At 43.6% G+C, this 26,711-nt stretch overlaps 1 protein-coding gene across 1 annotated transcript in view; it reads right to left on the reverse strand.

Moving 5' to 3' along the window:
- Window positions 1-5,379: 5,379 nt before the first annotated feature.
- The window catches only part of ap3b1a (adaptor related protein complex 3 subunit beta 1a), a 38,547-nt gene continuing 17,215 nt past the window's right edge, over window positions 5,380-26,711 (reverse strand). The window contains exons 19-27 of the mRNA XM_086053378.1: window positions 25,835-26,021; window positions 23,617-23,755; window positions 23,484-23,532; window positions 22,923-23,029; window positions 17,678-17,906; window positions 15,588-15,672; window positions 14,757-14,854; window positions 14,329-14,467; window positions 5,380-8,338 (exon numbers count right to left, since the gene is read on the reverse strand). Of these exons, the coding sequence (XP_085909504.1) occupies window positions 8,182-8,338; window positions 14,329-14,467; window positions 14,757-14,854; window positions 15,588-15,672; window positions 17,678-17,906; window positions 22,923-23,029; window positions 23,484-23,532; window positions 23,617-23,755; window positions 25,835-26,021 (1,190 nt within the window). The 3' untranslated portion in view covers window positions 5,380-8,181. The remainder of the gene's footprint in view (window positions 8,339-14,328; window positions 14,468-14,756; window positions 14,855-15,587; window positions 15,673-17,677; window positions 17,907-22,922; window positions 23,030-23,483; window positions 23,533-23,616; window positions 23,756-25,834; window positions 26,022-26,711) is intronic.

The following is a 26,711-nucleotide window of genomic DNA, read 5'->3' on the forward strand; positions in this document are numbered from 1 at the left end:
TTTGGTGAATTCATTACAAGTGAATAAACTATAAACTTTTAAAATGGAATTATTTGATTCATTACACAAATTTACATATAATACAAAAATGTGATCAATTAACCAACTGCAATTTTTTTATATTACATACATTGGAATGTATAAATGCAAAAAGTATTGTGAATTTTTAATTCATAACTAACATTTTGACATGAAATACAAAAATATTAGAACATCCTCAAATGTTTTAATGTAACATTTTGTTTAATGTGGTATTTATTTTATTACATAATTGGCCAATTATAAATTCACTTGAAAAGTCTGAATAATGTTTAAAAACGATGTAAAATGCAGACATGTTGGTGAAACATTTTTTAAAATTCATTCAATTAGTTGCAATTAAATAAATGAGTTAATACATGTAAAAAATAGTGTGAATTATTCCATTAGTAAAATATTTGTCTACAAAAAACACAAAAATATTAGTAATAATTAAATTGAAACAGATTGAAATCATCAGGAAAAAACAAAAAGTTTAAGAATAACAATCAACTTTGCCTTTTTGGTGGTTAAATAATTAAATTGACACGAGTTTAAATACAATTTAAAGAAACTGGCATGAAATATTACTTGTATTTGTAATGTTTTGTTTTTGCACAAATGACGTCGTTTGGTGATTTTCTAAATTCCACTTGTGCTTTCGAGGCCTATTGTGTCCGCTGATCCGAATTGCTCGCGTCGCCGAAGGCCTCGCGCCCCAGTCAGTCCTGTCGTGAGCGGGCAACGGCGTGCATCGCGCCGCCTCCTTCGCAGGCAGGCCGGCAGGCAGGCAGGCAGGCAGGCAGGCAGGCAGGCGGGCAGGCGGGCGGGCAGGCAGGCAGCCAGCCAGCCAGGCAGGCAGGCCGTGCGGGGCTTGCGGGAGTAATAAAGAAGGCAAATCAATAGGGCATGCGATGGCGGCGAGGTGCCGCCATTCATCACGCCGCCCGGATGACGGCCGTCGTTCATCATGCTCAATGAGGCAGCAAATAGGAAAATGACCATTTGGATCAAACACATCTGCACTCATCCGCCCGCCTGCTTTATTCCCATTAACTGCACCCGTAAAATACGCTTGTTGTTTTTCCCCCGCCGCCGCGTTTGGATTTGGAAAACGTGTTTTTTTTTTTTTTGCTTTTTTTTTTTTGTTTTTTTTGCTCGTTGCTCCCCTCCCTTTTGTGTCCCACCACGGCCACTTGGCAACTCACCTCTTACTAGCACCACTGAGACGCCCAGGCAATTACACAAACCGTCAATTCTGTGCAAACGGAATACAACACACACATCTGGAGCAGTTCATAATCACTATTTATCTAATAACAGGGCACAAACATCCCAACTTCCAATAAAATACATCAGACTCACCAGAGACGCGTTCTGCTAGCCAAAGTGAGCTGGAACAAGTTTTGCTCTGACAATCCAATTCAGAAGACGGAAAAATGTCGACATCATCGAAGGCCTGCACTCTGACCCTGTGACGACAAACTTGAAATCTGTTGTTAATCTGTTGAAATTGTTAATATTATGGATGTTTGCGCTTCTTCTTCCACACATTAACCGTCGACCAGAATTTCTTCAAAGCTGTCCAGAAGTCCTTGTCTGCGGCCTCGTCGATCATCGAACCGTGGCCTCGGCCAGTGGTTCTAAAAAATAGGGGTACTTGAGATTTTCAAAAAGTAGCTGCAATGCAATGCAATGCAAAGCAAAAAAAAAAAACCCCAAAAAGCAAAGACCTTGATCACAGCACCTGCCTTCTTGCCACCAAGAATGACAAAGATCCTCAGGAAAGCACAAGCCCAAGTGTCTCACTCAACGCAAAAAGACTCAGTTCAGTGCTGAGTGAATGTTTAGTGTAATGCTGTCAGTCTTCTTTTTAATGATCAAATAGATACTTTCAAACCAGATTTTTCAAGTTTAAGGCTTCTTTTGGAGAACACACTCTTACTGTGATCGCAAAGGAGGACACTATATTGATCATTATCCTTGTGTACACAAATCTTAATGATTAAAGTGAAAGTCAACGCAAACATTTTTCTTCAAGAATATGTTCTATGCAAGCTCACTAGTTGAAACAGGGAATTCTGATAAATATTGCCTTCGTGGAATAATTGTTAATCCACTCCTTTTTAACCATCTCTGGGGGCGGCCATTTTGTCTTGTGTCGATTGAAAATGACATCACAACCGCTCACAAGGACCAATCACGGCTCAGATTCTGAAAACAGGTCAGCCGTGATTGGTCCTTGTGAGCAGTTGTGATGTCATTTTTCAGTCGACAGAAGACAAAATGGCCGCCCCCAGAGATGGTTAAAAACGAGTGGATTAACACTTACAAACGCAAAGTTAGTTCTCTTTTTTGAAGTTACATCTTTTCATTTCCAAATAGTTCTCCATATATGACTCCCAATGGAGTTCCAAAGTTGAATAAGTCAGACACTGATGGCATAGTACGCTGTTTGAAGGCTTTTTGCTTTTTCAACCAAAACACCTTTGCAGTAGTTAGGGGGTACTTGGCTGAAAAAAATATTTCAACAGCAAGGTGATGGCTCAAGGAAACGGTTGAGCGGTTGGTTTGAAAACTTAACTTAGCACGAGCCGCTAACTCACAAACAGACACACGTCTCTCAGCCTAGTGCCGTAAATCTTGGCGCCGTGCCCTTAACTGTAAGCCCGGTATTGTTCCCCGCCTTCGCTCCATAAATTCTCACCGGCAGGTAAAGACGGTGGCCAGGATGCAAATGTGCGGCGCTTTCGTGGTGTTAGCGTAATGCTGCGTGAAATGGTGCCGTCGTTAGCACTTATTAGCCGTGGGCTTTATGGCTGGCCGTTTTCTGTGGCGTTGGGGTGGAGTTCCGAGCAGTTGCTCGGTGTATTTTTTGCCTTCACGTCGACAAGATCGTGGCGAAATCTGCGGCGCTTTTTCAAACTTGAGCCTCGCCGTGTGGAATGAAGTCGTCACAGCGCTAGCGTCGGCTGGTGCTTTATGAAAGCTCGCTGATAAGTAGCCAAGCCGCCGCCACGCTCGGGTGCGCGCCTTCGTTCAGCACTCGGCTTGTTTACATGCCGTCGCCATCCGCGGATGAAACAAATCACCCACCGAGGGGGGGGGGGGGGGGGGGCATCCATAAGCGCTAACGGGTCACCGGGCAGACGCTTACAAATGTGTGTGTTGTTAAGGGGCAGAGTCAAGGGGGTGGGGGGTAGGGGCTGGTCTCCACACATGATTTCCCCCACCCGCCCCCCTCTGTTTTCAGATCCCAAAGACGGACAGGAGGAAAAAACGCGGCACAGCTGCGTTTCTCTTTTTCCCCATTCACACTTGAAATACTTTCCAACAGAGAAATTCAACAAACACTCACAACATGCTCAATTGTTTTGACAATCACAATTTTGATGACTGCAACAATCGATGGCTAGTATGAAACCTTTTCATTCCTTGTTTTTACCAAGGTTAGTTTGTTTGTTTTGGTGATTTTTTTTGGGTCCCTTTTCTTACAATTTGGCCCTTTCATTTTTCAGTTTTTGTTGCTGTTAATTTTTAAGAAAATCTGTCCTTTTTTTTTTTCTTTTTGGCCATTATTGCCTTTTTTTTTGTAGGTTTTGTCGATATTCCCGTCTTAAAATATTTTTCTTTTACTTTGTCCTTTTCACTCTTCCCCTCCCCACCCTTTTGGTCTTTTGTCCCTTTTTAAAACATTTAGTCAATTTGATCACTTGTTTTCTGTCTTTTTGTCATTTTTGGGGATTTTGAAAAGTTTCTTTAAAATGTTTCCTTTTTTTAAAACGTTTTTTTTTGTTTTCTTATATTCCTTTAAGTTTTTGTTGATATTGTTTTTTGGGTGATTTGTTTGCCTTTTTAAATAAAATGGTTGCCTTTTAAAATCTTTGTATACATTTGTGTCTCCATCTCTCAATGATGTGCTGTATGCACATGCGTTTGTGGGGCAGTCTTGTGTCAAAAACGTTCTCTTCCCAACGTTCCAGGCAGAAGTAGCCCCCCGCCAACCCTTCAGGTGAGTGTATGAATAATGCATTCCGCTTCTTCCTCATGACAGACCACCCCCCATCTTCCTCTTCATCCTCACACTCTGACAGCATGGCTGCTAATCAAAAACGACACATCCCAATGTCCAGGCGGAGTCGGACAACATGGCACACGCGCGCACACATCAAAAAGTAGAATTTCCTCCAGAGGAAAACTCCCTGGAGAAGATGGCAGCCGGGTGAATTTAGAATAATTTATTAGTTTCCACGTTTAGCTTGACAGTTAGCGCTGGGCTATTTATCTGCCGAATGGAGGGAGGCGACCAATCAAACAGCTTTGAGCACTAAATAAATGTTGCAAGGCCCCCCACAGAGTCAGTGGAGGGGTTTGGAAGAGCTTGGAAATTTTATGTCACAAAAACCTGGCATTTGAACAGGGTGTGTAGACCTTTGCTATATACCGTAAGGCGGCGAGTATTGTTGTATGCTGGGTTTTCATGCGCTGCTGCTTTCTGTGTGTTAAAGTAGCACGTTTGACCCTTTACACTTAGTGTAACATCAATGCTAATTTCCGTTAGCCTGTCTATGACGCATCACATTCTACTGTATGTTCACATTAAGATAGATGTTCTTTTGTTTTGTGTCCATTTCTGTTGAAATGTACTTGAAATGTGTCAAAGGTGTAAAAATATTTAAAAAAAAAAAAAAAACATTTTATGGTGCATCTCTGCTACATTCTGAATTTGTGGCAAAAAAAACGAGGCTTGACTACAATGAAAGCATCTCACTCCTCCCCCCGATCCAATGTGTGGCGTCAATAAATTTCTAGCCAGCGCTTTTGGACGCACACCTTCCATCACGTCCTCCCACCAGCCTAATTAGTATGCATTAGCAATTAGCACACCTAATAGGATGCACGTTGATTGCATCTCGGCCACAAGACGATGCCGCCACCACCACGAGGCAAAGAAAATGCCAACGTGGCTGCTCAAAAGCAAATTCATTTTTGGAAGAGCAAGACTTTTTTTTCTTTTTTTTTTTTGCATTTTGGTTGGAGAAAAAAGTTTGTAACTTCATTCATGGATGTCGATGACTTCTTTGAGAAAACTATTTTTGTAGGGTTAAGCTAAAAAAAAAAAAAAAAAAAAGAAAAAAAAAAAAAAGCTTTTTTCCGCCCTCTCATAAATGATTTCATAAAATGATGAAAACCGCTATATCATAATCTGACCCGCTTAAGAAGTACTTTTAAAATGTCTTTCCATTACAAAAAAATGGCAACCTTTTACTTGATGGGGTGGTGGGTGCAGACCATTTTTCACCCCATAAAAAGACTTTCTGCAAGAATATTGACCTTGTAAAATAATGACAGTCAAAAAAATAGTTGAAGATTATATATTTGAAACAATAGTTGCAAAAATCTGACACTTTCATAAATTGACTAAAACAATTTTATTCTTTGAAGATGGGCTTTTTTTTTGTTTTCTAAAAAAAAAACTTGCTTGCTTCAACATGTGAATCTCAATGAGGCGGCGTTGTGACAAACTAGTTGGCTTGTTAATCGCTAGTTGGGTAATCTAATTGATGAGCCAGCACGACTGCATGTGAAGGCCCTGGGCAGATGAGACTGGCAAAAAGAGACGAAATCTAATTGGACAAAAATGTTAAAATCTCAACCATTCACCTTCGCCTACTGGAAGCAGTGCAGCCATGAACTGGGGGAAACCATGTGTGAGTGTGTGTGTGCGCATGTGCGTGCGTAAAAGAGCTGGGCATTCCGCCTAGCGAACGGACCGGCCTGTCTACCCGACTAGGACGGGCATCCATTTTACAGGCAATAAATGGTAAATAAATTTTTTTAAAAAAAGGCCGGATTAAGCATAGGCGGAAGTGGATTTTCGCCCGTCTATGTAATCATCTATAACCTGACTGATGTTTCGTTTGATGCAGGTAAATTGGCTGCTTGATTTGTGCATTTTACATCAGACTGACAAGTATAGATGCACGCTCGCAGATGACTCCTGTTGGTAGTGCTGCTTGTATTGTATTGTGTAAACAGTGCTGCTATGAAACTTGCACATCCATACGCACGCACGCCCGCCCGCAAACACACACACATATATATCCACTCCTTTTAAAAATCCGAATACTGCCAATATTTCGTTTTTAAAAGGATTATTGGCAAATTGTAAACGCAGTCATTATATGCTAGCATTGAGCTAGTGGACCCTACTTAGTGTAATTAGAATTGATTTGTTGCTGTGGGTGGTTGTGTGGCGACCGCTAGTTTCAAGCATCAATGGAGCTTTTAATGGACTCGGCGAGATTGTTAACAGGATTATCAAGGGATTAGAATGAGATGATATGATCCGGGGGCGTAATCCTCTGCGTGTGTTTGGCCACATGTGCGCTGCCTTTTCACATGCTAACTAGCGTGATAATTGTCCCGACAGGGAGTCCATCCACGTAATCCCTCCGCCATTGAAAAAGAAAAACGCCCTCACTCTCCATTTAGGCCAACTCGGTGACAAAAGGAGCGGTTAACTCCTCAACCGAGACAGGCACCTAACCAACGCCGCCCTAAAAAAAAAAAAAAAAAAAAAAAGACTGTCTGAGCATAGGTTAATTGAAGGTCATGGCGTGGGCGTGCAAGGAGGATTTTTAAAAGCGCAATTAGCATTCAGATGAGCGGCTTCGCACGCACACAAATACTGTCAATACATAAACAATACAAACTATCCATCGTGTAGAAAATGCATGTCAATGCTGACAAGCGGAAGCTGATCTGAAAGGCCTTGGATTGAACTGATACGTGGAAATGCAAAATGTCAGACTTGAAGTTGGAATGTTTGGAGTACGTGAAGAAATGTGGAAGGAGGATATCAATATGTAAAATTTCTTCATTTGTGATTTTTATTGTGAAAAGAAGGTAAAAAAATGAGGGGGAAAAGTCTTGGTTGACTTTATTCAATTTTATGTCATCAAGTGGTTGCCCAAAATAAAATCATTTCGATCCAGATATTTTTTTTTTAAGTTGATCCAGATTTTATTTCGTGCACCACTTAATTGGGAAGGAAATGTGGAAATATTTCATAATTTGGAATTTTTATTTAGAAAATTTGGAAATGGTTTCAACAGTTACCCAAGACGTAAAACGTATCTTCGTTTCCGAATTTTATTGTGAACATTTACAGTTTGAGCTGAACAATTTCAAGTTGGAATTGTTTGAAATGTGGAAGGAGGAGGGAAATATGTTTGAAAAGATCTCTTCTTTTGGAAAAATCTTTTGTGAAAAGTTGGAATGTGATAGGTACTTCCCTAAATGAGTGGAATTTTTTGAAAATGGAATGGTAACCTGTAATTCTTCAAAATTTTATTCTGAATCTTTGGATTGCCCCCTCCGCCCCGCCCCCCAAAACATTTAGTCTCATTTAGGACTTTCTTGTAACATTACTCTTTCTCATTGAGATAGGACATTTTTATCGCAATACCTCAACTTTATTCTTTGAGCTTTATTATCCCCCATGCATGACTGTTTTTAAGACAACTTTTACGTGTGCAACTGTTTGTTTTATTTTGACGTCGACATGGCTGCTGTGAAAAAAGAGGACCTGGAAAATGTGCCCGGAAAGCATCAGCGTGAGTAAACAGCTGTGCTAGGGAACAAGTGTGGAGGTGATGGATGCATGCGGAGTTGGCGTGACAGACGAGCTAACAGGTGTTAGCCGCGGCCTGGCACCAAGTCAAGCATTTCATTTGATCCGTTGTGGAGTATCGACAGTTTTCCTCGTCAATAAATGTGAAAAACGTGACCAAACCCGTAACAATCATAATTCATGAACTTTTGTGCATTTTCTGCACTGCCAATTTGAAATAACGTCCTGTTTTGGAATAATGGGAAAGAAATGAAAACGTTTTTGTTTTTTTTTAATCTGATTCGACGATTATTAAAATATTTGTTAGTTGCAGCCCTAGTCAACATTGATGTGAAAGCATGAAACTTAGCCACTTGGCTTGACGGCTTTATGTTGAAAGTGTGTTTTCAAGGACATTTACTGCAATGCAAATGCGGATAATGCTAATATGTCATACTAAATATTAGCAAATGTTTTCTAATGCGGCTGGGACCTGCTGTACTAAACAAAACAAAAAAAAAGGGGGGGGGGGGGAGTGAGGCTGAGCTCTATGCCTGTGTGAGGGCCTGTTTGAGGTCTCGCAGCAACATGGACGCCATGACGCTCTTCTCTGTGTTGACGGTTAGCTTGCCGCTGCCCGCCTCTCCCTGCAGATCCAGAAGAACCAGAACCAGGACCTCGCTGCTCACTGTACGACCTGCAAACCTGCACCGGATGCAGAGGAAACAACGTCAACATGCATGAGTTGAAGTCATAAACGTAACGCAATTTGCGTAGAAATTGGGCATGTCATGTTCTTCCTTCTCGAACAGGGGTCGGCAACCAGTCGGCCAAAGTTTACAGTCGGAATCGCTAACGGACGCTCCGGATTAGAGCCGAAATGGGCAAGACGAGATCGGTCTAACAAAAAACGAGTTTTTATTTTTATTTTTTCCCGTACAAAAATTGTTATGTGGCGTACACAATTTGAAATGATCGTCGCTGTCGAGTCCAAATTTGGTCCAATTCATTTTTTCCCACAAAGAGATTCTAATGGTCCCGCCCTACTTCATCTGTCATCTTGATGCAATTCTAGACAAGTTAAAGCGGTAAAAACAGCAAATATTCAAAGCATGATTTCACGGTCGTCAAACCGTACACATTCCTTCCATGTACCAACGATAACAAATGAAAGAGTTTCCTGGGAAATACACAGCAATGCGTTATGTGCACTACGAGACTTTTTCAACAAGCACTCACCAAGGCATCCATCCAACAAAGTTTCCTACTCAACTGTATCAAATCCTAGAGAGCAAGTTACTCTCTTTCTGGACTCAAGAAGGTTCCATAGAGTATGGAGACAAAAAACACCTTTCATTCTTACACAGTACAAGTAAATAAGTAGAGTATACGGTATAGTATTTGGGATTTGAAGAGAAACGAAGAAATATTGAGTCGAAAATCCAAATGACTTTGGTTCTTTGGCCAAAAGAGGAAAAGGAGCGTGGAGCCTCTATTATCCTGTTGACTGACAGACAGCTGATGGTGTGAGGGCCCCGCCCCAGCTGCCACTCAAACCCAACTTAAAAACTCATTTAATGGACTGCGGCTGTCTATTGAGTATGGGGGCGGGGGCCCCATGGCCCCCATCCGTCCCACTAGGGGAATTCCCGGCCCGCAATTTCCATGGAAATGGTCCCGGCGCACATGGTCCCCCCCATTGAGGGTCCTAACAAGAAGGCTGCGACCCGCTGTGAACCCCCACCCTTCCGCCTGCTGCATCTTGGGGCTCCCCGCCCATCCCTGCCATCTGCCTCCATTTAGCACGACAATCACCCCCCAAGGCCCGCTGTGGAAGCCCACTTAGACCTGACAAACAGCCCACAAAAGCCGCCACTTAGGCCCGACTGAAGCCCGTCAGGAGCCCGGATGGGACGGGAGCGGGCGTCCGCCAATTAGCACGGGAGGGGCCGGCGGGGGAAGGGCCGACCGGACACAATGCAACCGTGCCCAGCTCCCCAAGTGTCGGCGGCGCTTTCAGAGGAGCGTCTAAATTAGCGTCAACAGAGCAGAGGGAGTTTATCATCCGCCTGTCGCTTGGCTCCCTCGGCCTTAATTAAAATATTAGCCACTTGTCTTGATGCCTCTTCAGGCTCCGCTGCGCTAAATCGGGCCTCAAAAGCATTTGCCACTGCGCTCCTTCCTTCCTTCCTTCCTTCCTTGCAGGCGGCCGGCCCTCCTGCTAATGGATTTGGGAAATAAATCTTACATTTACTGGGCCTGTTAACACCAGCCCGAGGCTGCGTTTATCCCGGCTCTCTGGAGACGGACGGTGCTTCAAATGTAAATACCGTAGTCCTGCAAATAGTGGCTAGTTTATTTACTCAACTGTAGATGGAAGTAGGGGCGCTCTTTTTTGGTTTCTTACAATGCTAGCAGTGTTCAACCAACCATGCTGCTTGTTAATTACTAATTATATATATGTATATATAAAATGAGAGAGGACATACAAAACGTTTTGGCTTGATGAAACACATTTAACAAAATATATATAATTATGGACAGAAAACAAGAACATTGTGTGTTTAAACAACAACAAAAAAAAGTTCAGCCAAAACAAATCATTCTTAATAAAGTCCAAATCGTCTTCCTTAATGCTATTATCTAATGTGAAACAGCATTGACTGGTTTACAGAAATTAGCATGAGTGACCATATTTAAATTCTGTTTTTACTCCTCCAAAACACTTGAAATACATGAAATACAATTTAAACTTATGATATAATTACCAACATAAAACAGAAATTAAATACTGCACACTTCAACATCAAACTGTTCAACCAAACCAAATCAAACCGTTTTTGGAGATTTGCTTTTAGGTCCTTTAACTCAATACTAACGTTTTGTACGAAGCGCCATAGACTAGCTAAAGATATGAGATTTTTATCATCTAAAGCAGGGGTCCCCAACCACAGGGCCAAGCAGGCTCCATGTATTCTTAACTAATGCAAAATTCCCCCTAGATACTGTTCTCCTATTTGATGGTGACACTTATTTAGGGTTGCATCTGATTGGTCAAAGTCAGATAAAAGCATACAAGTCCATCTGAAAGTATAAAGAAATGCATATCGCATGTGCCATTATTGCGCTGACGATATTTTTTCGATATATTGAGCGGCCCTGCTTCAGAAATGTTACTCCTGGCGGCCAAATTGTGATCACGGTTGAAACACTACGTGGCCGGCCTTATTATCGTGGCGAGTCAGGGCGGCCGACCCGGGACCCTTTTCAAGCGGTGCGCTAAACGGGTCATTGGTATTCCTGCGCACTCGCCACCGTTTGGGGCCCTAACGGCGCGTTAATTGCGGCGCGGCGAAAAGCAAAGCAAAGCAAAGCACAGCCGAGCCAAGCAGGCAGATTGGCATCGATCGGCGGGGTTCTCCAATTATCCGCCATTCTCCTCACTTCACAGAGCCCACGCGCGTGCCATCTGCCTCGCCTTCACCCGGATAAAGCCGGCCTCACCTTTACACCGGCCCCCGGTCAGAGTGTGGAAGGGTGGGGGCGCGCTGCCCACGAGGACGCGGGACTTAACCCGTCACGACGACACGAGCTGCCCGGGAAAAATGTACGCCATTGTGGCGGCGCTCCAGCCGGACGGACGAGTGTCCTTCAAACGAGTGGTCAGCCACGCGGGCGGCAGCAACGGCCAGATGGCCGGCGGGTATATTAGGCCTGATTACAAGCGCCAACCCTCCAAACTTGGCCATGCGGGAAATTTCAGGCTGAAGGGAGGCGGGCCAGGCTTGGAGTGGAGTTGCGTCAAGCCACATCATGTTCTCACTCACCACTCGCAACCCTCAAGACAGGCATGGACAAACTTTATCCTGCAAAATACAATCAAATTATATACAGACCGATCTGTATTATTTGTGGCCGATGCCTATTATTAGCGAACTCCAACACTTAACTTGGGTTAAATGTCTTTCAGCGTGTGTTTATTAAATAGCTTTTCAAATTTGCAACATGTTATCGTTTGTTTTTTTAGTTTGTTTTAAATCTTAGAAACAGAAATCTTTGTCAAAAAATTCTAGCAACTTAGAAAGTTCAATGAAAACAAATAAATTGCTCCCTTCTGTTTTCTACAGTCAATAACCTTTGCCAAAATTTTACTGAAAGGGAAGTCAACGCAAACGCAGGTGAGCCGCGATTGGTTGTTGCGAGCGGTTGTGATGTCATTTTCAGGCGACAAAATGGCCGCCTCCAGAGATGGCTAAAAACGAGCGCATTTTGCTGCTCAATTTATATTCCACAAAGGCTAAATTAATCAGCATGCCGTGTTTCAACTAGTGGGCCTGCTGGGAACATATTCTTGAAAAAAATATGTTTGGGTTGACTTGCATTTTAAAGAGAAATCAACCCAAACATATTTTTTTTCAAGAATATGTTCGCAGCAGGCCCACTAGTGACAAATTGGCCACCCCCTGAGATGGCTAAAAAGGGGTGGATTTTGCTGCTCAACTCATATTCCACAAACGTAATATTAATCATAATGCCGTGTTTAGACTAGTGGGCCTGCATTGAAAATATTCTGGAAAAAAATATGTTTGGGTTGACTTCTCTTTTAAACAGCTCAACATTTTATTGATGATATTAATGATTGCTTCTGTTTCAAGACCTCTGAGAAGACTTTGGGGAAGATATGTAAAAGATGGAATTCGTCATGATAAAAAAAGCAAAATAAAACATTTTTAGACTACTTCAAGGAAGTGCAATGACCATTTAAAAAAGATATTTAGCATTATTTCACTCATTACTGGCTGAACACAGTCAAAGTGGCTTGCAAAAAAAAAAAATAGTGAACAGCACAAGTGGGTGTATTAAGGGTTAAATCCTAATTGAATTGTGTTTTTCTAAACAAAGCGCTGGCGTATTTGGGGGCCGGATAACACTCCATCACATTTGCCTTCAAACGGACTGAAAAATGGAGTGCATTTATTTTATTCCGCTTGTTTAGACACAAACAAGAACAGCCTTTTCTACATTTGCTTTCCTGCTTGATTTATTGCCATCCTCCCTCGCAGCAATCAATTTGGGTGCCTGGGCAGGCGTGCCCAACCCCCCCCCCCCCCCCCCACCCGGCAACCGTGCAGGAATCAACCCCCAATCCCATCGCACCAATACCGCTTGGCCCAAATTGGGAGAAGCAGCGCTGCACCCTGCCGATCAACACAAGAACTGCTCTTGTTAACACTGCGGGACAGGACATTTATTTTTTATGTATCATTTTAACAATTAAAAAAAAAAAAACACAGAACACTATTATCATTGAAATTTTAAAAACTAACATAGTAGAATATGTGACTCTTTTTAAATTGTAATTTCTATTTAAAAATATTCAAGTAAAACGGTACCGGTACTTAATCTAAATATTTTTTACATTGCGGGAAAGGCCATTTAAACTTATTCTTCATGACTTAAGATTAGAATAACTGCAGCACATTGATTTGGAAAAAAACAATCGATTTTTCAGAAATGTAATTCAAATAAATATCTATTTTGATTTTGCATGAATTCTTTTTAACCACGTGTTACTGAAATATTTAGTTTGCTCATTTAATTGTTCATATGTTCAAAATAAAGATTTTTTAAAAGTGTATACATACATATCAATAATAGGGGTGTCAAATGAGTGCATTAATTGCGATTAATTCATTACAGTCAGAGTTAAAGCTTGTCATTGTCGTTAATATCGATCAACTATGGGCACGTGAAGCCCTTTGAGACTCTCGTGATTAAGGGCTCTATATATAAATTTGACTTGACTATATATTGTTTGTTAGACTGTGGGAAAGGCAATGTAGTTTTGTCATTTTATTTAAAAAAAACAATGCAGGGCATGGGTTTTAAATGTATTTTCATATAAGAATATATTTTTAAATGATATGGCAGGAAAATCTCACTTTATCATAAAAAAAATAATTAAAAAAATCCCAAACTATTAGTGGTGACAAAACTATACTTAACATTTCAGCTCGTCATAGTTGTACTAGCAGATGTCAACTAGTGGCGAGTTTTGCCTCGCTAGCAACCTGTCACGGTGGCTCCAAATGGCTTTCCACAGGTTTGCCATGCGACAACACGATTGATTTGTTAAGAGAGGGTTCGTCACGAGGCCAAGCGTCCTCTTCTGATAAGCGGAGCGCATAAGCGGGCTTTCGGACATTGACATTGATTTTCTACTCTCCTTTTGTGTTTGCCAGCATCTCCCTCCTCCACCTTCAGTCTATGGGAATCGCTCACACGTGAGAGGGCGACAACCAGGAAGTGGAGGGGAGACAAAAGGAGGAAGCGCAACTCTATCCAATTATCTCTTAAGGTGTGCGCGACAGAGGAGGAAGCTCATTAGCACACACTGCGCACACACAGACGGCCATCTTGAGGCATTCCCCTGGCATGTCAACACACACGCATGCACACGCACGCTTGCGCAACACGGCCATTTCACGGTCATTTCAAAAGACACCGGAAAGCTGGGAGAATGGCGGCTCCTTGACACCTGACAGTGCCGTGAACTAATCAAGTACTTCCATTGGCTGGATACACTCAAAGACAATGGGGCTGGTTTCGTCCCGATGTTGCTGTACAAATATCGACTTGAGCACAGCTGCCGGCATGGCCACATTTGCACGGGAACAACTCCTATTTCGGCTGACCTGTGTAGATGACTCTCAGAGGAGGCCACCGTGCCCACATTGGCCACCGACAGGACTCGCTTGACGACGGCTTGGCTGGAGATGTCTGTTGTTGCCATGGCAACAGTTGCAGATGTCTCGTTCATGCCCCGGAGTTTCGCTGTCGGAAGGAGAGCGCAAAATTAAGCGTTGTTGGGGATGCTCTGTTTTTATCTGTTGCTGCTCGGTGTGTTTTAAAGTAGCAGCTGTTGGAATGTTCACAATCATTGCAACATCGATGGGAATTTCCATTCAACTGTCTACGGCCTTTTGCCGTAGATGCTAGCATTAAGCTTTTTTCATGGTTTCCCTATATATTTCTGTACAGCATTCTACTGTACTGTAGTCTATACAGAGTGGTTAAATTGTTTTGATGAGAGTTGGACAGCGTGTTTGGGCTGTGGCCTCACTTTGCTCTTTGCAGAAGTCCGTCTCAGAGAGGCTGCAGGGTGTCAGCAGTTCGCCCACAGCAGGCTGGATGAAAACACTGAAGTGCTCCTCTTTGGTGCTGAGCCGACCCAAAATCACACATCACATGAGCTTCATTTCATAAACAAATTCAAAATCCAAACGACATTATTTTTGGAGGGAGGTTTTGTGGCAGGATAGATTCCTCTGTGCCAAGCAGATTTTCTTAGGTTACTGATTGACGTTTAGCAAGCGGACGCGGGCCAGGGCCCGATTACGGATGAATTGTTATCTCAGAGAAGCGCTGATCAATTGTGGCTGTGGTCTCAAGTGAGAATTCTGGCACAGAGCGGGAGTTAAGGAAAGAATGGAGGGGGAAGAAAAACACATCTGTCCGATTTGCCCTCCCACTGCAGTCCTGTAGGTGGCAGTAATAGCAACTCCTGCACAAAAGTTGCTTTTTCACTGCACGAGTTACAAGAATTTAGTCGATAGGCGACTTGCATCATATTTTCATAGTTTTTTTCTTTGAGCTGGGCGCCACCCCTCCAATAAGTTTTGGAGCGATTAGATGTGCTGTTTATTGCTCACCTTGGCTAACTGATGAACAAACAGCATTCAAACAATTGCAGCAAATGGGGATTTTTCAGAATGAGAAAAATAATATCCTTGCAAAGAGTACATTTTTGGAATATGTTGAAATTGGAATGATGTAAATCGGATAGATTATGTGGAAATACAGTAGACGCGTATGCATGGTTTCTTCCCTGGCCAAGGCGCCAGGTAGCTAATGAGTTCTATAGGATCTATTTATTTATTTTCTTATTTTTTACCACAGCTGGAAGTTGGCCGCTTGCGTGGAGTCGTTGAAGTCGACGCCCATGGAAACTGTCACGGAGGCCTCTGGATCCAAGCGCTCTGTGGGGAAGAGAGACAAAAGAGAGGTGGGGGAGTTTTCTGTGAGTGACAAGGGTGGCGAGGAGGAGAAGGAGGGTGCCGGCAGAGTGGAACTGACAGGTACAGCCGATGCGGGCATTTGTTAGCTCGCAAGGCAAGGCCACCGGCGTGTGAGTGTGTGTGGTGTGTGTGTGAGAAGCCTGTTCTTCAATCTCGCAGCACGTTTCCACGACAACAAGTTTGTGATGCATCAGCGTCAAGACGATGAGGTGTGACACAAGAAGCTGATTGAATCAAGACAAAAACGCTGCAAAAGGTGAAAATCTGTCATACAGAGACCATATTAAAAGCATTTTTCAATGTATTTTTACACCTCGTCCACGCTCTAAAAACACTTAACTTGAGACACTTTTTAAAGTATTCCTTAGCGCCTGTTCTCACTCCAAAAAATGGGAGACAAACGCAAATCATCAGTGATGAAACGAAGACTGGCTTACAGGTCTACAAAAAAGTGGTGAGGAGTGCTTGCTTAAACCCATTTGCCACTCCCAGTTGATTATTGTAAATTTCACCAATTTTATGGCTGTAAAAATATTGATGATGCAACGATGTGCTTTGATTTTGTGAAGTATGGAAGGATTTCGTGGCACCTCCGAATGTGCCTGAAGTAAAATGTTCAGTTGGGCATGAGTGCAAAAACATAACAACCCTCCAAACTTGAAGCTCGAATAATTTATCCCCCATCAACACAGAAGCAGCAAGTAAAGATTTGTCGGCGTGAATGCCGCCTTTTCTTCCTGCTGGCGCCCGCCCATCGATCCCAAACACCCGCCGTCGGCCGCGTTTAGCCACGCCACTTCCTCGGACGACCAATCAATGCGCCGCAATCGGCCGCTCGGCACGCACGGGTGCAAGATTTGGCGGGAGCCACGCCGTCATGCGGCAGAATGAGTGTGGGGCGTGATCGATGCTAACTAGCGGGGATTGATGCATCGGTACTACTTCAGCTTTTGTTTTTTATGCCTCTACGGTGTTCAATTTGTTCTGTGACCAAGTCTGTAGTTCATTTTATCAACTCAATTTTCTCCACTGAATGAATTGAAATGCCATCAATCGGCTCCAACGAATCCCTCCAAAACAGCACATATTTTGTTACGCATTTAATAAAGGCTGACAGCCCTGTTTTGGCTAAAACAATAAAAGAGTATGCGGAGAAATGAACTGATTTGAAGTCTATTTACTATACATAGTGTTGTATTTGTGTTGGATGTGTGCTCTTAAGGGGCGTGGCCTGGTGAGCGACATCAGGAGCTGGAGTCCAGTTGGCCAGTTGGTCTACCTGTGAGCATCTGGGTGAGGGTTGTGGTCTCCATCAGTTCCTTGTGAGTGATATTTAATGTTTGTCCTGTTCAATAAATATCTAAAAGTGCAATGGCAGCTGTGGCTCACTGCCAACATGCCCGGGATTGATATTGCCTTCAATGCATCATTTTTTTCTCCACTTCACTCGAGTGGTGATGTATTGGTAGCTGCATTATGTGTTAGCATTAACCCGGTGGACTTTTTCTTCTTACGCATTGGTTTGGTGTTTCCATTAACAATATTTAATTGTCTCTTGTGTTTTATATATCAGTTTTTGTGTCGCTGCTCCGTGCGTTTTTAAGTAGCAGGTTTGAAGGTTTATAAAGGTTTATAGGCCCGTCTATAGTCTTTTTCTTTGTGTGTTAGCGTTATGCTAGTAGAACTTCCTTGCATTTCGTTATGCTTAAAACATTTCAGTATTTAAACATAAAATGTTTTGTTTTATGCCCTTCTTGCAGTAAACTACAACTGTGAGTGACAAATAGCCTGAGGCTAGCGTGGCTGGCCTCTTTTTTGGAGAACTGACAGAGAGTGAAAAGATTTTCATAAAGGTACGTTTTAATAAGCTTAAATGTGTTGAAAATGTGTAGGAGAGGTAAAAGTACTTTTATGTACGGTCTCGCAATAGCGCAGATTTTCATCTCTACTTGATGACTGAACTCACCGACGGTGTTGAAACAGTGAATCTTGAGCCCGGCGGGGCTGCGCTCTCCAACGTGGATCTCCTCCAGGGGGCGCTCGCAGCAGTTGGTCAACGTGACCTGCACGGCCACCATGCTGGGGCCGTACAAGCAAAGCTGCCGGGGGAAGTGGTACTTTGCGGACAGGCCCTTACCACTCATGTGGTGAAGCAACTCATAGCTTTTCACCGGCCCGAAAGACAAACTCGTCACCTGAAAAGGGGAAAACGCACAAAAGGTGAGGACATGACAAAAACAAAACAAAACAAAACAAAAAAGCACCGCTTCAGATTAGAGTGGTGCTCCTCGGGAAAAGCTCTTTATCAACTAGTATAGGCCCAATAAAGAAATGTCCTCACTGGCAGAGGGAAATGGACTAGATGTTGACTTAAATGAAATCGTAATGAATAGAAAGACGAGGGCTCGCAAAAGCTCCATTCAGAGGCTGCTTGCTTTGTTTAAACAAGGAGCTTTCACCCTTTCAGTCGCAGGAAATGACATTAAGCGGAGGGTAAAAACAGCGAGCTGTGACGACTCGTGGAACGCCGGCACTCTCGACCTCTCAGGTCTTCACTCGGCCTGGGATTTTTCTTATGATAGACATGTCCGCATAATTCATGCTCATTGGCGAATCTGGTGGCGGGGGCTGATTTATTTACTTAATGTTTTAGTATTCACAGGGCATTAGTGAATTAGCCTAAGACCACCACCTAACCAAAAAGAACAAGTTCTGATTTAATTTCAGGCATGGGTCTCACTGAAATGGAGGGCCTCGGAGATAACTGAATATTTGGAGTTTACATGAGGAATTGTTTCTCCTCACTATTCTTTTATTATTTTCTATGCAAGTCAGACTGCCCAGTGTTAGTTGTCTGTTCAATTTGTTTTTGTTTGTTTGCTTTTTTGTTATATATAAAGTAAAATTTGAATAAAAGATATTCAAAATACGAACTAAGCTCTGAATTCACTTCACAGGGCCTTAAGGGGATAATTAAGATAAGACCTTCATTCGTTCTCACTGAAAACTTCACGGACACTACCAGGAGTCCTTGGAGCCATCCCCAAAACAATCTCCTCAACACGCTGTAAAAGGAGACCAAGCAAACATTTGTTAGCGTGGGCGACCGTCACGCTGGCAAATTTATCGGGCCGCTTTTGGACGCGTCGGTGTCAATAAAACCGGCCATAATGTTGGCCGGAGATTTAGCCCTTGGCTCAAGGTCCCTCGGCGTGCGCCTCCTTCATTCTGCCTTACGGGAGGCGGGACAGATTTCACAGGGCTTATTATCACCCATTTGACACAGTGGACAGTTAACGTCTGACAGCAGTGCCAACGTGAGCTCTTGTCTTCTTCCATAGGCCATAACACCTGAAGTGTAAATAAAGGCAACAAGAGGGATGTAACCTTGACTCCCTTGTCAGCCGTGCCGCCCCCCCCCCCCCCCCTTCCTCCCTCCTCCTCGTCGTCACCGTCCTCTTGGCGGACAGCAGGAAAGGGAAGTGACAACGAGGGAACACGTTGATTGAGAGGCTCTATTATGCGTCAACTTAAAGGAAGGCGGCGTGATGGATGACGCCCGCCGCCAGTCACCTTCAGAGCGGCGGCCGGCGAGGATGCGCTTCCGATGCCTCCGTGGCAAATGACCTGAAAATCCCGCTGACATATCCGAAAGGGCTAACGGGAGCCGGGCATAACCTCGCGCGCATGACGGCCCATTTACAAGAAAGGGATGCAGGTGAGGAGATGTATATTGAAAATCCATTTCTGGTTTCACGAAGGAGGGGGGGAGAAAAAAAAAAAAAAAAAAAAAAGCAGCTCGTCGTGCCCTCAGGCAGGAATTTTAAGGCCTAATTGTCCCCTTTCGGGGTGTGGAGATGACAATTAATGGAAGGAAGGCGCAAAGACCTTGGTGGCAAATTGAATTAAATGTTTGCTACAGCCTAGCGCACCTACTCGCTCATGTAAGTTGAAGTCTCACTGCGAGGTTACTTCATTTATGCCAATTTATCAGCAAATGAGCTACTCGTACCCCATTAATTACCACGACCGCCAGCGGCACACAGTGCTAATAGACGGTTAACGCCAAGGAACACAGTATGGCCTTCATTGAGTCATATCAAACTATTTGATGGATGCCACTGCACAAACGCTGCCCAGTCCATGTGACGCACGGATGTGCATGTATAGAAAAACAAGATACTGTCATTCAAGTAGCTGCCCATTTCAAAATTTCTTCTAAATCGGGTGTCTCACAAGCACTGGTAGCTGACCATCATGGTGAGCCATCTTTCAGTATTCACGGCATTACAAAGAATGAATGGACCAACAATCCTCTCGGAAGTCATCACACAACACGACATTACTTCAATTCTCCTACATTGAAACGCAAAAACAAAATACATTTGTGTTTTAAAAGAATGAGCTACTTTCCAATCACCCTGTATGTTAGTGGGAGAGTTAACAATATATTTGTACATTATTGGATATTAACCGTTAGCTAGCGGCCAAGCTAACAGAGTGAGTTAGCGGTCAACCGCAACCGTGGCTTGGTGGACTGTTAACACATCAATAGGGTCCCTTCTTATTATTATATATTAGTTCTTATTAAAGCCACATAATAAGGAAGTAAAACAATTCTTTGAGCCATCCTTCTCATAAACATTTGGATAATACTTGTTAGTTAGCGCCCAAGACCATGACCTACCTTTTTGCACATTGGTTAGTTGAGCAGCAGATGTAACTAATTTGATGGCTTGTTGGAATGTAAAACAACATGGAAGTAGAAAATTCTTTTGATCCATCAATTCTTCTCATATAGTCGTTTGTTCGCAGCTAATTGAGTGACGCAAGTGAGCGGCCGGCTGTGAGTTTAAAATACTTCCTTCAGTCCGTGCTTTTTTCATAAACTAAGCTGCAGTTGCATCTCGTCTTCCATTTAGATGGAAAACGGGACAGTGGGAGGCGAGACAGTTTTGAAAGGAAAAGAAAGCTTCCATAATCGCCATGTCAATTATTAAATTAATTCTCGCCGATTTTGATGGTGACTAATCGACTAACCTCGCCAGCACAAATCCCAAGGCACCACTGTATGTTTATCGTGAATGAAAAGAGTTGAAAAAGAAATGATGGGGGACGCAAACATTTCTCAACGTCGGCCCACAAGCTATTTCCCGTTTTTTTCCATCCTTGGTGAGAGTCAATCTGGCAGCGTTAGAGTGGCGGCGAGAGGTTTGCTCACCGAGTTCACGTCTAATTACAAGTCAGCAGGAGGACCGGGGGCACCGGGGCACCCGTTCCGGGCGGTGGGGGGCAGGGCGGCATGATGGACACCAAATGAACAAATTATGATGGCCCTCTTCTGGGCGTGATGGGGTCAAATGCCACTGACAGTTCAATTTCCTCCCCAGTAACCGCCCGGGCCGGCTAATTTTGAATGAAACACGATCAAGATCAGTGGCGGAAGAGGTCGGCGGCTACGCCTGGGATTAAAGAAGGCGTCGGTGAGAGATCCAAATGTCCAAATGTTATCGGAGGGGAGCCGGGGAATGCGAAGGAGTGGGGGAGAGCGGTGCGGGTCAGAGACAGTGACCGGGGTTAATCTAAATGCCTTTGATAACCATGCAGTAATTCTCTAAAAGGGCCCGAGCAGTCAGCTGAGACTCGCTCGCCGCCTTCGTGGGCAGATTGATCAGAAATAGAAATGACACCGGGGCCAGACTGTGTGTGTGTGTGTGTGTGTGTGTGCATATAAGAAGGTGAACTTATTTACCCCGCCGCGCACATCATGTATTTATGCAGAGAATTGGCTCTAAATCAGCCGTTGTCATCTGCATTTCTATTGGCCGGCCTTCATCTGCTCGGCAGTCCGAGAGCGGCTGTCAATCATGCCGAGTGGCGGGCGGGCACGGAAAGTCAGAGGGCCGAGAGTCACCCGGTGAGCTGAGCCAAACACGCCCACGTCGTTAAAGTGTATATACTTCGTCTTTACGTATGACCGGCAAAGACAACAATGCCGTGTTCGGCACAAGTGTACTTGCCGTTTCGTTAAACTTCAGATTATTTTGTCAACACTCAAATGCAGAGAATTTTTAAAAAAAATGTCAAAATGATGCCTCGAAAGGGAACTTTCCATGGGAATTAATGGGGAATAAATAGCAATTCACCAGGAACTTAAGTTGTATATTTCCACATTTACATAAACGTGCACATATATACATATACACATACATAATACATCGTCGCTGTCATGTGAAAAACACTTATTTTCCTTTTTTTCGTCATTTTCTTATTTTTACATGAATCACGTTTCCGCATTAAAGTGAAAATTAAAAAAGTTTCCAAAATTGGAGATAAGTGTTTTTCACAGGACAGCGATGATATACATATACATACACACGTATGTATGTGCCTTGGCTCACCACAGGTTGGGAAAGCCTGGGTTGGAGGAAGGCTCTGAGGTGGAAAATACACAGCTGACGGCGGGGGAAAAAGGAAGAATGATCTGGACATTTTCCTCCCTCGTGGGACCAGGAGACGGGATACAAAGTACACACGGCGGCCGAGAGACGGCGGGAAAGGTCGACCGTCTGATATACACAAGGAGGACACGTGGGGGGGAAACGCAACAGAGAGATGGAAGGCAATGGACGGCGTGGAGTGCGGGAGGAAGGCCCGCCAAGCGAAATAGAGTTCAAGGGTGCAGGCGAGACAGGAGGGAGGGAGGCAGGCATCCTGACGGGCCATAAATAGAAGGCGTCAGAAAAGGTCAATACGTCGGCGTCAGGAGCACAAACGTTCCGCCGGGAAGGAGAAGCTCATTTCACCGCCTCAGCCACCAACAACAGACTCTCAGCACACCTTGATGGAGGAAGTGTTGCCTGACACTTTTTTATAATGCGCCAACACACACGCGCACGCATTCATTCACTCAGCAGACGCATGCACATACATGCACGTGTGCACACACGTACGTGAACGAAACACACAGCGTGCCTGCACAAAAACACACACACAAACAAAGAGTGCACACAATCCCACACACGTGCACAAAAACACGGACACAAACACGACCACACGCACCAGCACATGATCACATACGTAAACACAAAAACGCACATGGGCAGGAAAAAAAACACGAATAAACACACACTCAAGTACACAATCAAACACTCCCACACAAAGGAACCAAACCAACACAAATACAAATACGCAAATACACACTTCCTCACCGGCGTGTTGGCGGCGGAGACGCCAGAGAGCGAAAGTCCTTCCAGGTCGGACAGCAAACTGGAGGAGAGCACCGAGGACTCGGTTGTGTTTGTAGGCGCTGGGAAAACTGACAAACAAAACCATATGATAAACAGTTACACAACACGACCACATTTCCGAGGAAATCACACATTTTGGGGTACTAGTATTGATCTACCCTATACTAGCAGACTAGCTCAGTTTCTCCTTTTGGTTATTTCCATTCCAAAACCGAATACAAACGGCTTGGAGCAAAACTATCATTCTAACGATAATGAAGCGCTGAAGCTAGCGATGTAACGTTTCACTCAAGCCCAGATTCGATTCGATTTGCAGTTCCCGATTTTCGATTAGATTTTTTTTTTTTTTTTAATTTTAAATCGATTTTCCATAAATTGTTACACCCCTAGCTGGAACCGTAGATTTGACTTGGGGCATCTTTGACTTGATCTTCAGGCTTCTATCAACCGCTGAAGTTTATTTAAAAACAAACAAATAAATACATACATTTTAAAAAAGCTTGTAGACTAGAGTGAACTCACAGTCGTCGAGATCCAGCAAGGACACTTCCTTCTTGGGCGTGTTTTCCACCTACAACAGAGCGAATAAACTCAAGTTGGCCAAGTTAGAGTAAAAATTAGTTGCATGCCAAGAAGCACACCTATGAAGCGCTACCTCGGGTTTGGACCTGACGTTGTTCTTCCTCTGTTGCTTTGCGGCTGAAACAGAGTCCGAGTCGGACTCTGACGAGGAGCTTTCGGACGACGAGCTGCTACCTTCCGGCATGGGTTCGTCACTACTTTTATCAGAGTCGCTTAAAGTGAAAAGAAGAACGTCAAAGAACATGTTGCGTTTGACGTCACCGTAAATTAGGGTCACTTTAACTTCACGTATTCCTAATCTTTCCAGACTGACGCCATCTTAAGGCATCTAACAATTGTCAAACCTGTTTGGAGAAGTAAAACCAATTAAAAATTTAATGAGTGCAGATGCCATATATCCATTCCAGCCTCGCAAAAAAATAAACCCCCCAAAAACCAAGTGTTCTGATCATTTTTCCCCCCATAGCTGTTGAGTGCGTGTTATACTACAGCAATTACTGTCATTCTTCACAGAGGATAAAGAAGAAATGCTTGCGAGTATTATATTCTATGTGTTGCCAAAACACCACTCGCTTGTTTGTCCATCCGTGGTGTTTGCATCCTTTGTTGCCATTAAGCTACACAGACTTAAATTGTTTGAAAAAAACATTTATTTTTGTTTGATGTGGAGTTTGACAGTAAACTTCCTCCGCGAGTACCTATAAACAGCATGAACCAACCGCCCCCCGGAATTGTTCACTATCTGCCAAACTGTTGCTTGTTGTGAAGTGCGTTGAATTGAATTCACTGCCACCATACAGCGCTTGTATCTAAAATGATTGCGCCCAAGTCAAAGCAAAAAACAAACGGTGGGCTGCTCGTATCTCAAGGCACCACTGTACAGTACGCTGAGGATTTTCACCAATTCTGAGTGGGTTGGCAACATAGTCCCTCCAGGCAATAAACTAAATGGGAATTCGTGGCTGGCAAAATCCAAAGTAGGTCAGAAAAACAAACCGATCAATGCGTTTGCCAAGCTAATTTAATGTTACATTTCTCCACCGCCGTCAGTTTCGTTGGTTGGCTCCGTGTCTCTCCAATTTGTCCTGATAATGGGTGTTTACTCCGCTGCTCCCGCCCGCTACTTTAGGCTGTTAAATTAATGAGGGGAATTGTGACGCTAACCGGCTCTCTAACTTGGGCCATGATGAAAAGCCAGTATTCATTTGGCCTACAGATTTCATCTGCGGCGAACAGGAAAAAGTCATATAAATCACGGCGGGCTTGATGAGGCTGGGCCTGGAACGACTGGGCCGTAATGAGGGCATTATGCCACGTTTGTTGTGGAAGCGCTCAGGGGAGGGGAGCGGCGCTAATTACTGCGTGCGTGTGGCAGCGGCGCTAATTGTGCTGGCAAATGGCAAGAACGAGGTCAGGCGGAGCGCGGGCATTGGCTGCCACTGTGTGTGAAGGATGTGAATTTGAAAAGAGCGCAATAATCAGTCAAATAGCACGTTTTGCTAACACCGGGCTGCTCAGCAACCAATCACAAGTCATTAGCCATTAGCCCTGTAAACGTTGCTCACACTGGTGGAGGACTATTCTGCTTGATTAGCTCCTTAATGGGACTCCTGTGGGTGGGGGCGTTTTTTGATGGACAGTGTTAAGGCGCTTCAGTTATGACCAAATAAGCCGTGAAGTTGCCAAAAGGTCTTCCTACCCCCATTCTGGGTCAATGGCAGACATACGGGGGACACCCACTCAATCACGGTTTATCATTCGCACTCTGGGAAAAAAAAATAAAAATTAAAAAAAAATCTGATTTTGTAAAACAACAACGCTCCCTCACCATTCTATTAAAAGCAAAAATTTGTAAGTGTGTCAGTCAGGTCACCTTCCTACCCTCATTCCGTGTCCATGTTTATACAGACTAGCAGATATTTTTACAGTGATCCTCAACTGACAGTGAACTTCACAACAAGCAGCTGACTTTGTCTTACGCACGCCCACTATCTTAATGCTAACACACTACAAAAGGCCATAAACTGTCTTATGAAATTAGCATAAATGTTACGATAGTAATCCTGCAGATATATGAACACAAACAGTGCAGCGACACACAGAGGCAGCTAATATAGCAATACTCACAGGCATATATTCTTTATCCTTTGCAAAAAAAAGATTGAAACTACTGCAGCTTATTGAGCAATTGTGAATGTCCCCTTCATGTTTGTTGTTTGATTCTGAAGGCGAAGAGGAAGCAAAAGAACATCAGGGCTTCTTTCTTGCCCCCACTTGGGCTTTTTGCGTACCTGTCAGCTGTGTTTTGCTGGCGTTTCTTGGCCTGAGCTTTCTTGGCCTTTTTCTTCATCGTCGTCTTCTTCTGTTGCAATTCGTGAGCGCTCTTTTCGGATGCGCCAGAACTTTTCCCGGAGTCGGCGGAGCTCTTATCGGACTCATCGCTGCTCTCGTCGTCTTCGGCACTGATGCTCCCGGACTCTGTGCACATCAAGCAGAATATTGCGGCAATCAATGTTTCCCAGCAATATCACGACATCATTTGCGCCATGTCCCAAATTTTGAAGACTAGTTCTGAACATACAAGAAGAGTGTAGACCACATCCATTCGTATTGTACTTAACCCATTAAGGCCGGGAGTGCATTACCGCGTTTCTACTGCTAGAGCGTAGATGTCATTTTCTTTTTTTAAATCCAATTCTGGGTCTCTTAACCAATGAAATGCATCAGAATATACACGTGACAAAGTCGTGAGCCCGCGGAGGATGTTCTGGAATTCTTTCGAGTCATATGGCGGACGCAGTCGATCGCGGGAGTGCTGAAATGAGTAACGGCAGTGATATAGAGGACGTGCTTGTGGACAGTACAACCAGTCGAACATGATATATGGTTAAGATATACTGTATGTTTGTAGACAATTACAATATCGACTTTGTAACAGAATAGAGGATGTAATTACCACCCGATTTTTCACAATTAAAAAGAGTGCTTCTCTTGCACTGACACTATTTTTACAGCTTCGATTGAAACAGTAAAGATGAATAAACTCGGGCCTGTGTGAAAGCCACATTTCTAAGGTCTCAAATTCTTTTGGAATGATGTTTACATCTGCTACAGTAGCTGAGATATTGATTATTTTGTAGGTGTTGAATTTCTGTGAAAACTTTAGGT

Source organism: Filicampus tigris, chromosome 15 (genome assembly GCF_054856515.1).
Source record: "Filicampus tigris isolate MCC_2025a chromosome 15, RoL_Ftig_1.0, whole genome shotgun sequence".
Taxonomy (NCBI): Eukaryota; Metazoa; Chordata; class Actinopteri; order Syngnathiformes; family Syngnathidae; genus Filicampus; species Filicampus tigris.